Source organism: Coffea arabica, chromosome 6e (genome assembly GCF_036785885.1).
Source record: "Coffea arabica cultivar ET-39 chromosome 6e, Coffea Arabica ET-39 HiFi, whole genome shotgun sequence".
Classification (NCBI taxonomy): domain Eukaryota; kingdom Viridiplantae; phylum Streptophyta; class Magnoliopsida; order Gentianales; family Rubiaceae; genus Coffea; species Coffea arabica.
The window spans coordinates 53,565,760-53,581,817 of NC_092321.1; the positions used below are offsets into that span (position 1 = coordinate 53,565,760).

The 16,058-nt window shown below is 33.9% G+C and overlaps 1 protein-coding gene across 1 annotated transcript; it reads left to right on the forward strand.

The window, feature by feature from the left end:
- The first annotated feature begins 11,232 nt into the window (after window positions 1-11,232).
- LOC113694599 (transcription factor bHLH35) lies at window positions 11,233-15,855 on the forward strand. Its single transcript, XM_027213442.2, is given in 6 exon segments — window positions 11,233-11,441; window positions 11,634-11,790; window positions 11,914-12,135; window positions 12,340-12,510; window positions 15,541-15,597; window positions 15,599-15,855. Coding segments are annotated over 6 exon segments (708 nt in total). The 5' UTR covers window positions 11,233-11,370; the 3' UTR covers window positions 15,629-15,855.
- Window positions 15,856-16,058: the final 203 nt, after the last annotated feature.

Consider the following 16,058-nt stretch of genomic DNA (forward strand, 5'->3'; position numbering starts at 1 on the left):
TGGTATATAATGATTCTAGAAGGTGGAAAAAGTGGATAATTGCAAACAATTTCTGTTTTGGAAGAAATTTTGGAAAGTTAGGGTTTATGATTGTGCATTCTGCCCGAATTTATAGCTCATATATAGAAGCCGAATTAGCCTTGGCTTAAAACATGAAAGTTGTATGGAATGATATTTTAGAGGTGCCTGCAAAATTTCAGGTCAATCGGAGTAGTGTAGAATGAGAAAAGTCAAAATTACTATTGCAGTTCTGGTTTTACCCGAATGTAAGAATTGCGCCTGTAATTGGTTGTTTTGGCTGGAATTGCTTCCGAATTGGTTGTTGAGGTCTTCTAATGAAATTTATCCCTGTTTCTTAGCTTTCAGCTTGTTTTGGAATTTCTGGATTTGGACTTGGATAGCCTGATTTATGATGTTTCCGCTAGAATGCGTTCTGTGAATCTATTTTTATGATTCTGGTATAGTATCTTGCATTTTTGACCTGGTTGCACTCGAAACTGGGTTGAGTGACCTTCTGAAATATTGTAGCCCTATCTCTTAGCTTCGAAATGGTGGGTCTTGCACCTTCATCCGACAATCGTAGCGCCTTTGGTACCAGTACCGGAAAATGACGTCAAAACTATTTTTCTGGTTTTGAGCTTAACTTTCATTTCCGGACTTTTCCCTAGGTTGACTTGTACTAGTACTACTTGGAGCTTGCTGAATGGCTATTGGATGAACTTGTTGTTGTGTGTGTACCTTTGGGTTGGAATGAGGAAATAATGAAGCCATGATGGCTGGAAAAGTTAGCAAATTCAGGGGAAGTGCTGTCCGAACTTTGAAGGGATTTGTTTGCATTGAGTTTGTGATCTAAGACTTGGATTTGAGCAAGGCAATGTTATATGCTGGATGATTTCTGAGCCGGGGAGGTGAGTAACCCTAAACTATTTCCAAAGTACTTGTGAAACGTTTCTTGCATTATTTACTTTTGAACTGTTTCCAAAGTTACTTTTGAACTGTGTCCAAAGTTACTTTTGAACTGTTTTCCTGCATATCATGCTTGCTTATATGAGAGTGTTCCTTGTTTGATATATTTCCTTGACTTATTGGCTTGTTATTATGGATTGATAATGTGTTAAGTGCTTTCAATGATTGTTAAAACGAGTTTTCTGGGCGAGTGTGTACTTTATCGCACTCAACCTAAATAAATGTGAAAATTTCATGATTAATGATTAAATGCTACTTGCTCATGAATGTAAGCCTTTTGGGCTGAACTGGCCATTGCCCCTTGTTACCGGTCGTCTCGAGCCAGAAGCGGACTCGGTCGGGCGATTAGGGACCTGGGTGAACGTTTGGTATATTCGAGTATTACCTTTGTAAGTTGGTGGAGGTTGGTGGAGCCTGGACGATGTCCGGGAAAGGTTGAATGAAAAAATGCAATTTCAAATGAAAAAAAAAAGGGAAATGACAGGGGAACGAACGTATCCTTTTCATGAATGTTACTATCGCTTTCCATTGTACATGTTTCTTGAATTATTGATACTCCATATTTAATGTTTTGTAAATGTTGTAAATGTTTCTGGACTTATCATTTGATTTATGACATCATTGAAATGAACTATTGTTAAACCGATTTGATTACTAATTTTACCGGTTACTCGCTGAGTTTCTAGCTCACCCCAAAAATATTTTATTCCCCTCCACAGGGCTCAAAGCGAAGGAAGGACTTGTTCTGCTTATTCACATGTCTGGATGGCCTATATCTTGTACAGTTTGGATTTGGAATCATTTTATGTATAGTTGGGAATTGTTTCCTCTTCGCTTATGACATGTAATTTTTGGAGAATTTGATGTATATTGGAGATTTATATTGTAATATTTGAGGTTTATTCTTGTAACTCATTTGAGGATTGTAGTGAACGACTGAGTCCCGGCGAGAGCTGGGCAGGCGGCCCGCCGAACCCTCTGGTTCGCCTTAGGGGGAGGTGGGGTCGTGACAGTTGGTATCAGAGTTTAGGCTTCAGATCTCGGTAGTGTATTCAAGACTTGAAGTTTAGGATGCCGGACTGTGGGTTTGGTTTGAATATTAGTGATTCTTGCAGGATGTCTCGACTTGATTGGTACAAGAGGGAATGTCGAGGACGACATTCTTTTAAGGAGGGGAGTTTGTGACGCCCCGAAAAGTATAAGTGTGAGAACCCTGAAATTTTCTAATTTTCTAGGGTTTATTTTTTTTAATCGCCCGCCTTTTCTACATTTTCTTTATTAGAAAAATTCTCCAGATAAAGTTTATGAGCAAAGATAGTTTTAAAATAATTTTTCTAGTATCGGTTAGTTTTTGAGAAATTACGAGCGCATTTTGAACGTGGGACCCGCAAGTGCGGTAAATGCATTATATTTTTGACAACTTGTTGGAATTTTGTATTAAGTGATATTATTTTACAAAGTGTTAAGATATTTGTATTGGAGAGACAAAAGGATAAGTTTTAAACCTAAAGGTGACAAGTGTCACCATAAGATTTAGTCTTGAGTTTGACTACTATTCATAACTTTACCATTTAAGTAAAATTGGCCAAAAATCTCTTCATTTCTTACCTCTCTTGGCCAACTTTCTTGCTCAAAGAAAGAAAGAAAAGCTCTCAATTTTCTAGTCTCCAATCTTGCCCAATCTTTCAATTAAACCGATTAATCTTCCAATTACTCCATAAAACCTCTTAGTTTGGTGGAGTTGAGCTTGGTTGTGAAGTTGTCTGGAAAGCTAAGGTGACTAATTGCTCTATCTCTTGTATTGCTAAGGTGAGTTGTGAAGGACCCCTCTCCTTCCTCTAATGATGTTCAATTCATGATTGGTGGTGGTATAAGATGCACTTTTATGGATTATATCTTGATTTTTGGTTGAATTGGTGAAGTTTTATAATTATTGGGGATTTTTCTGTTTTCATATGGATATGATTATGTGGTCATGTATGATGATTGGAAATGGTATATAATGATTCTAGAAGGTGGAAAAAGTGGATAATTGCAAACAATTTCTGTTTTGGAAGAAATTTTGGAAAGTTAGGGTTTATGATTGTGCATTCTGCCCGAATTTATAGCTCATAGATAGAGGCCGAATTGGCCTTGGCTTAAAACATGAAAGTTGTATGGAATGATATTTTAGAGGTGCCTGCAAAATTTCAGGTCAATCGGAGTAGTGTAGAATGAGAAAAGTCAAAATTACTATTGCAGTTCTGGTTTTACCCGAATGTAAGAATTGCGCCTGTAATTGGTTGTTTTGGCTGGAATTGCTTCCGAATTGGTTGTTGAGGTCTTCTAATGAAATTTATCCCTGTTTCTTAGCTTTCAGCTGGTTTTGGAATTTCTGGATTTGGACTTGGATAGCCTGATTTATGATGTTTCCGCTAGAATGCGTTCTGTGAATCTATTTTTATGATTCTGGTATAGTATCTTGCATTTTTGACCTGGTTGCACTCGAAACTGGGTTGAGTGACCTTCTGAAATATTGTAGCCCTATCTCTTAGCTTCGAAATGGTGGGTCTTGCACCTTCATCCGACAATCGTAGCGCCTTTGGTACCAGTACCGCAAAATGACGTCAAAACTGTTTTTCTGGTTTTGAGCTTAACTTTCATTTCCGGACTTTTCCCTAGCTTGACTTGTACTAGTACTACTTGGAGCTTGCTGAATGGCTATTGGATGAACTTGTTGTTGTGTGTGTACCTTTGGGTTGGAATGAGGAAATAATGAAGCCATGATGGCTGGAAAAGTTAGCAAATTCAGGGGAAGTGCTGTCCGAACTTTGAAGGGATTTGTTTGCATTGAGTTTGTGATCTAAGACTTGGATTTGAGCAAGGTAATGTTATATGCTGGATGATTTCTGAGCCGGGGAGGTGAGTGACACTAAACTATTTCCAAAGTACTTGTGAAACGTTTCTTGCATTATTTACTTTTGAACTGTTTCCAAAGTTACTTTTGAACTGTGTCCAAAGTTACTTTTGAACTGTTTTCCTGCATATCATGCGTGCTTATATGAGAGTGTTCCTTGTTTGATATATTTCCTTGACTTATTGGCTTGTTATTATGGATTGATAATGTGTTAAGTGCTTTCAATGATTATTAAAACGAGTTTTCTGGGCGAGTGTGTACTTTATCGCACTCAACCTAAATAAATGTGAAAATTTCATGATTAATGATTAAATGCTACTTGCTCATGAATGTAAGTCTTTTGGGCTGAACTGGCCATTGCCCCTTGTTACCGGTCGTCTCGAGCCAGAAGCGGACTCGGTCGGGCGATTTGGGACCTGGGTGAACGTTTGGTATACTCGAGTATTACCTTTGTAGGTTGGTGGAGGTTGGTGGAGCCTGGACGATGTCCGGGAAAGGTTGAATGAAAAAATGCAATTTCAAATGAAAAAAAAAGGGAAATGACAGGGGAACGAACGTATCCTTTTCATGAATGTTACTATCGCTTTCCATTGTACATGTTTCTTGAATTATTGATACTCCATATTTAATGTTTTGTAAATGTTGTAATTGTTTCTGGACTTATCATTTGATTTATGACATCATTGAAATGAACTATTGTTAAACCGATTTGATTACTGATTTTACCGGTTACTCGCTGAGTTTCTAGCTCACCCCAAAAATATTTTATTCCCCTCCACAGGGCTCAAAGCGAAGGAAGGACTTGTTGTGCTTATTCACATGTCTGGATGGCCTATATCTTGTACAGTTTGGATTTGGAATCATTTTATGTATAGTTGGGAATTGTTTCCGCTTCGCTTATGACATGTAATTTTTGGAGAATTTGATGTATATTGGAGATTTATATTGTAATATTTGAGGTTTATTCTTGTAATTCATTTGAGGATTGTAGTGAACGACTGAGTCCCGGCGAGAGTTGGGCAGGCGGCCCGCCGAACCCTCTGGTTCGCCTTAGGGGGAGGTGGGGCTGTCACATTTTTTAACGGTATCTTTCGCTTGATTCAATAACTGTGATCCAATTCATTCTACTGTGTTAGTAACATATGCCACATACTACACAAACTGCTATATAGACAAGGCTTCATTCTCAAATTAAATTACTTACAACGGAGCTGAAAATGAATTAATCAAGTCTAATAATCTTTTTCAATTCTAATTTGCATTTTACTCTTCGAAATTATGTATGCTGATTGCGACAAGCACGTAATGCAATGGTGCATCTTTCATCACAGTAAACTGATCTATATACCAGTAAAAGGAGTAAAAAAATTCACTGCATGTGACAATGGATGTCAAAATATGAAAATATAAGTACCACTAGGCACTATCAGCATTTCGGTCCCCTTGTGTGTTTTGTGCTTGAACCCATGAACTAACTCAAAGAAATTTAAAAAATTAAAAAATTAAAAACTAAAAACGAAAGGAAAACTTCGCAACTGTATTAGTTCCAGTTTGTCTTTCTTTTACTTTGCACACACCTGATTTAGCTGGTCTTCTGTGGTAAGGCTATGTACGTCCCAAGGATAAGTTATCACCCTACACTCGTTGATAGAAGAATTTTCACCCTAAAGTATCAATCGTTGATAGAAGAATTTTCCTTCATTTGAATTTTCGTCGTCGAAATTATATATGCCGATCAGCATATAGGGTAATGTACTGACGCACATTTCATTCCGGTAAAATGACCCGTACACCAGTAAAAGATTTGTGGATAAAGGCAAGTCATATCTTCGTACGTGCATTTAACTCTTGTATTTTAAAAGTGATGTAACCCATATAGGGCATAGGTGCATTTAACTCTTGTATTTTGTTTTTGTGGGTTTAAAAAATAAAAAAAAACTCGTGTATTTGTTTCCTTTATTTTTTCCTTAGTTACAGGTCCATGGTGGCCAATTGCTATGCCTCCACTCCATGCCATAGCCACCTGTTTCCTATACTTCTTTTGTCTCTCGGCCTGCTATCTGCCGTATTTCTTCAGTCCGGTCCAAAGATGAGCGATTTCCTAATCCCCACTCATGTCTCAGTTAAGTCTCTCCACTTCTCCACAAATTCTTCATTGCTGCTACCCGCAAATTATCTCTTTCTTTAGGGGTGTAAATCGAAATCGAAATCGGTAATTCGGAACTTTGAAATCGGAATTTTTTGAAATTTTGGTATCAGAATTTTCGACCGATTTCGATTTCGAATTCACCAATTTCGAATTCGAATTCGTTCTGAATTCAATTCGGAATTCGGTAAATTCCGATTTCACCAAATTCATGAATATAAAAATTATTATTATTATTATATTACATATATATAAATATTATATTATATATCTATGTGTGAAAATGAAATTGAAATCGAAATAGGAATTTCGATTTCACCGAATTCATGAATATAAAAATTATTATTATAATACAAATGTTATATTATATTATATATATATATATATATATGAAAAAACAGATTTGAAATCGAAATAGAATTCCGAATTCTGATTTTGATTTCAATTTCGAATTGTGAATTCGAAATCGGATATTCCGATTTCCATTTCGAATTACCGAATTCGAAATTCTGAATTCAATTCGAATTCGGTCGGTAAATCGGAATTTTTTGATTTTGCACACCCTATCTTTCTTGCCCTGCTTTTTTTTTTTCTTTCTTTCTCACGTCTATTTATTTCCACAGCTTTAACAGTAAGTGTGTTTTTCCAACCTTCGTACTGCTACCAGGATGGAAATTGCTGTAGTCTCCATTTTTTTGTCTAGATCTTCTATAGAAAGGTTCCCACAAGGAGAGTACTGGGTACACCTGTTGCATTACAAAGACGCACTTGACCGGACTCGGGGCACCTGCAACCGTCCCTGTCAATTTTAGTCATTATCAACTGCACGTAACTTTCTTTGTATATCGTGTAACTTTTTTTTCACAGGATGTATTTTCACAACAGATAGTGATGGACCGCACACTTGACGCGAAAATCGAGTTACATGGTGTAATTTCAACCGCACAAAATTTTGAGGGCCAATCTTGACCCTTAACCGTGCAGGGACGGTCATACTGATGACCGTCCTGCCCCAAATCCCACTTGACATGCCCTTCATTTTCCCTGCCACAATTATGAGAGAGGAGCCAATACAGTTGGAGTCTAGTAAGGTTCAGTCGATTGTTGTACTCTTTGCATTATTTGATGTATATAATTACGTTACATTATTTACATTATTGTATTCAAATAAAAGTGATGTAAATAAATATATATTAAAATTTGAAATATGTCCAAAAATACAGGACTGAATCCTTGTACCGTCAGATTTATTCTGTCCGAAGGTCCTCCATCACGTCAAATCGTATGACCCACATCAATTCTGGACACTTTTGTCATTGATTAAGAATTTTCCAGCCAAGACTTAAAGTCGCTGACGCGTACAAACATGTGGAAAGTTGTTCTTCGGCCGAAATTTGCACAGGACAAATTAATGACTTGTGGAAGAATGCCCTTTCAGAGCTTTGGAAAGACGTGCTAAGCCATCGGCAAAATTTTAGTTGTTCCTAATATATGAAAATATCCAATATTTCTCGAGTCCTGTATTACATTTGGTTTTAATTTTGATTGAGATTACGAGTTTCATGTAATTATCTTGGTTTGGGCGGAAATTATCCCAGAATAATTGTATGAAGTAATGGACATTCTTGACAAGAAGTCTGGAACTAAATGATTAAATCCCAAATGAATGAGCTCACCCCACCTTTATCCGGAATAATCAGGGTAATATATCCAACAGACTTCTACTCCCGAACAGCATATTTTTTCCTTTTATTCTTTTTTTTAATAGCAAAATTACAGACTCAAATGTTCTGGCCTGTAATTTAAGTAATTTTCAATATTAGTCAATTGTCCTTTTCAACACAATTTGCACTTCCCTAGATCTTGGGCAGATGCATGTGTATGTTCTCTGATGTTTGCCTAAGATTTACATTCGTTTTCTGGTCATCAATTAAAGCCGCTTACGTGTATAAACGCGTGGAAAGTTTTTCTTCTGCCGAAATTTGCAAAAAGACAAACTAACGACTTGGAGAACTTTTGACACCTCAATCAATGATGTAAGTGAGCTACCATAAGAACGTGACCTTAGCAATATTCTTTACTTACGTCACAAAATTTGTCTCTGGAAGAAGTCAAGAAAAAATGAAAAAATTCGCATGACTAATAAATTAACTTTTGGTTGTGTTTGGACAGGAGATTTAACGGAGGATTTAAAATTTCTTTAAAATTTCTCTACATTGTTTGGATTATTAGAGAGGTATTTTGAGTTTATAATTTACCAATTATTTGAACACATTTAAACATTGAAATAATTGATGAATTACAAATCTAAATACTTTCCAAATTATTTAACAATCTAAAGGAAATTGACAGCATTTTAATGCTCTGATTAGTACCCCAGTTTTTACATGTTCTTAATGGACAAGGTTTTATTATAACTTTAGTTATGATAACTTATTAAAATACCCCAAACTATACATTAAAATGTAAAAAATGCACCTCAAACTATAACAAACACGCAATTCTTTTTCTCTTTCACCATCACCCTCTCTCACAATCATCTCCTCCCACCGCTACTGCCCCTACCGCTTTTCCCCTAACTTCCACCATTACCACCTCCCCTTTCCCTCTCTACTCCCCTCTCTTCCTCCCCCATTCCACCTCCCCTCCCTCTTTCCCCACTAGCTCTTCTCCCTTCTCTTGTCACCCCTCTCTCCTCTTCCTCTTCCATTTCCCTTTCCTCCCCCATCCCCCTCTTTCTCTATCACCCCCTTCCTTCCTTTCCCCTCCTTTTCCGCCACCTCTTTGGTTATTTGTCATTTGCAACTAAAGAAAACGATAAAGTAGTAAATTTTATTTAGAGAGATTTATTGATAAGTTAGTTTCTTTTTCTATCTAAAGAAAATGTTAAAGTAAAATATTCACTTAGACCAACTTAGAATATAGTGATTTAAAGATTTGAACTAAACAAACTAATAACTTCGCCTTTCGCCCCAATATTTCTGTCACACTTTGGGAATTTCATATATTTTTAACAGTGCCTAGATTTCAAAAGATTGTGGATTACGTTACAAGGATGACGTGCTTGAACTTGCTATGCAGCCTAATCCATTTAAAGTAGGATAGAGTGGTGACAGGATTGTGGGGTCCATTCCTATGAAATATCCTCATTTCTCAGGCTATTTTAGAAAAAGTGTAATGCACGAATCTTGCTGCTTCTAACTGCACTCACACGCCATTAAATGGGACTTTGGGCCACTAAAAGACAAGAGTTTAGTTGTTAGATTTAAGGACATCAATCGAAATGGGTGAAAGTTTTTAGGGATAATTGCAGAAACCTTCCCTGAGGTTTCTGACATTTGCACTGACCTCCCCTATCAATTTTGAAATTACATTAACCTCCCCTAAAAAAAGTTGAAACTAATTAAAAAGGTAAAAGTGTGTGAAATTACTAGAGTACCCCTATTGGATTTGACTTTACCAGATGAAAGGTTTGAGTACTTTCATCAAAACTAACGTTTAATTTGTTAAACAAATTAAATTAATCAAACTATTTCTGCATAGTTAAATTAATTAACTAATTATCTAATTAACTATTTTTTATTTTATCTAATTAACTAATTATCTAATTAATTAATTATCTAATTAACTAATTAACTAATCAAACTATTTCTTCATAGTTAAACTAATAACTAATTATCTAATTGTCAATAGTTATTAACTAATCAAACTATTTCTGCATAGTTAAACTAATTAACTATTAACTAATTAACTAATTATTTTATTAATTAATTAACTAATTAACTAATTTCTATTTATCTAATTAACTAATTAAATAATTATCTAATTAACTAAAGCTGTTGTCTGTCCGAAACTAACAAACTATTTGCATGTTAAACTAATTAACTAATTAACTGCTAACTAATTATCTAATTAATTAATTAACTAATTTTTGTTTATCTAATTAACTAATTGTTTAATTATCTAATTAACTAAAGCTGTTGTCTATCCGAAACTAATAAACTATTTGCATGTTAAACTAATTAACTAATTAACTGCTTAACTAATTAACTAACTAATTATCTAATTAATTAATTAACTAATTAACTAATTTCTATTTATCTAATTTACTAATTATCTAATTAACTAATTAACTAAAACTGCTGTTTGTCTGAAACTAACAAACTATTTGCATGTTAAACTAATTAACTAATTAACTGCTTAACTAATTAACTAACTAACTGATTAACAGATTATTTGTATGTTAAACTATATGCAGTACGCATTATCTATTTAAAGTATCAGCTCTTTATGGGTATTTTACTTTCAAACATTTAATTTACGATAAAAATATCAATATTTGTAAGTAAAATTCAAAAAGTGTTACAAAAAATATCAATATTCTTACTTTCAAATATTTAATTTATGGCCCTATGCCCCTCCCTTTTTGTAAGAATATTACTGTAACACTTTTTGAATTTTACTTACAAACATTGATGTTTTTATCATAAATTAAATGTTTGAAAGTAAAATACCCATAAAGAGCCGATACTTTAAATAGGTTATGCGTACTGCATACAGTTTAACATGCAAATAGTCTGTTAATCAGTTAATTAGTTAATTAGTTAATTAGTTAAGCAGTTAATTAGTTTAACATACAAATAGTTTGTTAGTTTCAGACAGACAACAACTTTAGTTAATTAGATAATTAGTTAATTAGTTAATAGTTAATTAGATAATTAGTTAATAGTTAATTGGCTTAACTATTAACTAATTAGATAATTAGTTAAGCAATTGTCAAGCAAATAATAATTGTCAAGCAAGATGAGGGCAAAATTGGAAGAAATATTTTATCTCACTTCTACAAATAATTTTTTAATGGGACATCAAACTGTCAGGGAGGTTTCTACAACGAATTGTTACTGTTCAGGGGAGGTGAATGCAATTTCTAAACCTAGAGGGGAGGTCAGTGCAAATGTCAGAAATTTCAGGGGAGGTTTCTGTAATTATCCCAAGTTTTTATTGCCTCTTTGGATAAGTGACGCTAATTTTGAGACAGATCCAAAAGAAAAGCATAATCTTTTAGTACGATGGAGGAAGTATTAGATAATATTAATTGAATTAATTAAAGAGTAAAATAATTTAAAATTCTTAGAAAATCACACATGTCATGTTATTGAAAGTCTTTGAGAAGAAATGGACTGGTGAATAGTATGTTGTATAAATACCTCTCCTCATTGGTGTGCTTTGTTTCACCATCTCAATATCATTCATCACTTTCTTCCAAGGTCCATCTTTCTTCTTCTTCCTTATAGCCAAAGGAGAGAGAAAGAAAGGAGAAACCTTCCTTGTAGCCAAACGAGAAAGAAAGAAAGAAGAAACCATGGATGACATAGATGTTCTATGCAACGATTATTGGGAAAATATGATCCTCCAAACTGAACAACTAGGAAGGTAAATTTTTTGGTTACAAGAGTTCCATTCTCATCCTTTCATGCTTACTTTCCCCAACTCTTGTTTAGACGTTTGATAGTATTTTGATGACTTTGATTTTTATCGTTCCCGAGCAATTATTTATTTAAATAAAAACTTAGCAATGAATGATGAGCCGGATTGATTAATTAGTTGAAACGGTGTCTTGTGTAGGAATTTTGATGAATCATTTTCATTTTATGATTCAAGCTCTCCTGACGGAGCACAATCATCAGCAGCATCAAAGAACATCGAGTCGGAGAGGAAGAGGAGGAAGAAACTGACTGAAACGCTCCATGCACTTAGAGCTGTAGTCCCCAATATCAGTAAGGTGAGGACTGAAGACTCAGGATCCCTATGATATATATTGCCAAAATTGCTTTTTTTTTTTTTTTTAATGATTGCCACCACTAGGAATAAACTAAAAATGAATCATGAATTGATGTTTGATCAGATGGACAAGGCTTCCATTATTAAGGATGCCATAGGCTACATACAAGAATTGCATAATCAAGAGAGAATGATTCAAGCTGAAATATCAGAATTGGAGTCAAAGAGGAGGATATTTCCAGATTTTGATCAAGAAATAAGCTATAATTCCAAGCCAAAGAGATCAAGATTTGAGCAGACCTGTGATTCTTCAGAGTCTAGATCATCTCCCATTGAAGTTCTTGAGGTTGGTTTATGACTTTATTCCTCTCTCCGTCTCTCTCTTTCTCCCCCACTGTCATTTGTTTTTATTAATGGGGTCCATAAGATTTTAATTAACTACAAGACAATCCCATGTTTTCGATTTATTCATTTTTTGTTCTAGATATATGTGAGTTATTATTTGTCTTTAGGTCATTGATATATGGACCCTTCAAAAATCAATTTACAGTTTAGTGTATCTCACATGGGAGAGAAGACTATTGTAGTTAGCCTCACATGCAGTAAAAGAACGGATACAATGGTGAAGATCTGTGAAGTTTTTGAATCCTTGAATCTCAAAATCATTACAGCCAACATCATTGCATTTTCCGACAGACTTCTAAAGACATTATTCTTAGAGGTACATTTTTCTTTCACTTAATTCAATTTTTTTTTCCGTTGTAAATCTGAAGTTTATGCTCCCAAAGGGAGATATTTCAAGAATAAAGTAATAAAGATCAAGTAATATTTTATCGAGAAAAAAATTAATTTTGGAGGGTGCAAACAATTTTGCAATCTAGTCCCATTTAGGAGAAAGTCATAAGACCCTACTCTTTTTTTCTCCCTATTTTTTTTCTTTTTATTTTGTGCAAAGATGTAGCATTATCTGAGAATACGGCAAGAAGGCATAGATTGCAATGTCTTACCAGAAGTGTAGGTACGGAGGATATGACTTTGTACAATGACGTTACCATGCAAATTTTGTTCTCTAGGAATGATACAAACAATCTTAATAAAAGCACAAAACTAATGATAAATTGTCAACTTGTTGTTTCTTTTCTATAAAAATGATAAAAGTTGGATGCAATTTTTTTTCCAGAAATTGCAAATTTAGACCCCTAAGAGATGGACAAATCTTAACACAGTACGTAATACTTGGTTCTTTGATAAAACTTGGTCCTACTCAAGAAATAGAGAACCAAAATTTTTGTATTTTTCTGGAAGCAACAAAGAACTTTTGTTACCTTTTTGGAGTTTTCTGTTAGGTCTTGGACTCACGTCCAAACCGACAAGTAATCGGAAATTTTTAGCCTGGTCAAAAGTCTGATTACCTGTCGGTTTTAACATGTTCGACCAGTTTTTAACTGAATCTGGCTGGTTTAAATAACTTTTCGAGTTGATTAGTCAACCGGACCGATATCATGATGAGTTCAAGGTTCAAGCACCAATCCAGTGTTGTTTTCAAAACACTAGCCGTAGCGGTAATAACCTTTAAAATATATTATTAGGAAAAATCATTGAAAATATCAATCACATTTCGTCAAAGAATATTTTGGTCCTTTACTTTTAAAACAGTAAATTTATGTCTCTTACAAATTAAAATTAAAAAATTTGGTTCCAATATAAATTTGCGACCACTTTTTAGCCTGAAATCACTACGTGATCCATACAGTTTTTTTTATATACAAAAATGTTAAATTCCACCCTTTTAATGGTAAAAACGAATTGAAGAATACAGGTGGACCCATGTGTCATTTTAAATCTTCTTTATCAATTATAAAATTCGCAAATTACTTCTCTCATTTTTAGTATTGTTTTCATACTCTCAAATCACCTGTAGTTAATTTTTTTGTATGATATTCATTAAGAGAAAAGGAAAAATCATTTAAAACGTTTTCCACATTTCATCAAATAAGTTTTTTCGTCCTTCCCTATTAAAATAGTAAATTTACTTCCATTACAAAATTAAATCGGTAAAATTTGGTTCCAACCTAAATTTTCAACCACTTTTTATCCTGAATCTATCACATAATCTCATATAGTCACTTTTTTAGGAAGAAGGGTAGATTTCTGCCATGCTTGGATTGCTTGTTTCCGTCGGAAAATATTGTCGTTTTCCGTGATCACATTTCCCTATCACCTTTTTCCCTCACATATATCAAATCGCTACAGTAATTTTTCCATGAAAAATGACGGAAAATGCAATCCAATATATGTGAGGGAAAAAGGTGATAGGGAAATGTGATCACGGAAAACGACAATATTTTCCGACGGAAACAAGCAATCCAAGCATGGCAGAAATCTACCCTTCTTCCTAAAAAAGTGACTATATGAGATTATGTGATAGATTCAGGATAAAAAGTGGTTGAAAATTTAGGTTGGAACCAAATTTTACCGATTTAATTTTGTAATGGAAGTAAATTTACTATTTTAATAGGGAAGGACGAAAAAACTTATTTGATGAAATGTGGAAAACGTTTTAAATGATTTTTCCTTTTCTCTTAATGAATATCATACAAAAAAATTAACTACAGGTGATTTGAGAGTATGAAAACAATACTAAAAATGAGAGAAGTAATTTGCGAATTTTATAATTGATAAAGAAGATTTAAAATGACACATGGGTCCACCTGTATTCTTCAATTCAATTTTTTTTTTAATTTAATGATCACAATACCCTTCACAATTTTTAACCACCTGTCCTTTTTAAAATTTCGTGCTAATTTATGGCCTCCTCAATGGCGATTGGTGTTATTAATTATCTGAATATCCAAGTGTTTCCTAGGGAGCGATTTCTGCAATTCTGCCCTGTTCCTGACGTCTAGCAAGAAGAAAACTGTACCGCTTTCTTTCCATTTCGTTATTTAATATGGTCAAACAGCAGCTGCATGGCATGGCGAATGCCAAACACATTTAATATTTGTGACTTGTGAGGATTTCAACCTTATCTCATGTCTCCTGCACCTGTCACGTCAGGCAGAATACTTATACTAACCTAATTATTATATTAATTACAGAACAAGAAAAAATATATATAAGGAGAATGTTAATATCAAACCATTTTATGTAAACTTATGCAAAATAACTTGTATTAAATGTTTTGAAATGGTAGTTGTAAAAGGATTTTTCCTCCAGTGGGCATTTTTTGTGTAATTAATTTTCACCTAAAATTCACTAACATAATGTCTTGCATGTAGACACTTTCTTAGCTTTAATTTTATATTTAAGAAATACGCTTGAGAGCCTTCTTTATAAGCCTCTATTAAGGCCCGCTATCATTTTCAGAGTTCAAATTCTGCAATTGGCAGTTGAAAATAGAAATGGTATGAAGAGAAATGGGAGAGTAAATTAAAAATAAAAACAATTGTCGAACAAATCGTTAAATAATATAAGTATTTCTTTCTAACTGTAGTCCAGGCTTTTTAATGCGTGATGTGCAAGAGTATCAGTGAAATCTTCAGCTGAAATATGGAGACAAACGTGCGCATTTGGAAAAAAAAATTTTATTTCTTCAGTGTTACTATACGAAAATAAAAGACATTAGGATTCTTCGATCTACTGCTATCAGCAGTACTGCTTCTCTCTCTCTTTTTCTCTCTCTATATATATATGTATATATTTCTGCTAATACTAATTATCAGATATTCTCTTTTCCTTTCACCTTTTACAGGCTAATGAGGAAGAAAAAGATGTGAAGATAAAAATCCAAACTGCAATTGCAGCTTTAAAATGATCCAGATTGCCCTATGAGCAAGTGAAGAGAAAGAATGAGGCTCAGCATTGTGAATTATCCAATTGCAGCTATTCATTATTCTTGCAAATAGTGACCTTTGGATAGCTCATTATTTGGAAAATTTTATTTGATTGTATCGTAAATAAATTTTTCAATTATCTTTTTATTTTTTTTTCAATCATATTTTCATTTCACATATGTCATATAAAAAAAAAGTGCTATAATATATTTTCAAAAAATTATTTCAAATAATCTTCTATCCAAACACACTGAAATTAACTTTCTTCTTGTCAAGTGTTTTTTTCTACTGCGGTAATTAGGCTGTAATTTACTTCCCTTTCAAGAAGATGATTCGAATAAATAACGTGCTTTGGTTTTTGAATGATCTTTCTTTGTCTCTCTTGTGTGTATATATGTTACACAAGTTTTATGAAGGTCTGATCTTTCTACTATTT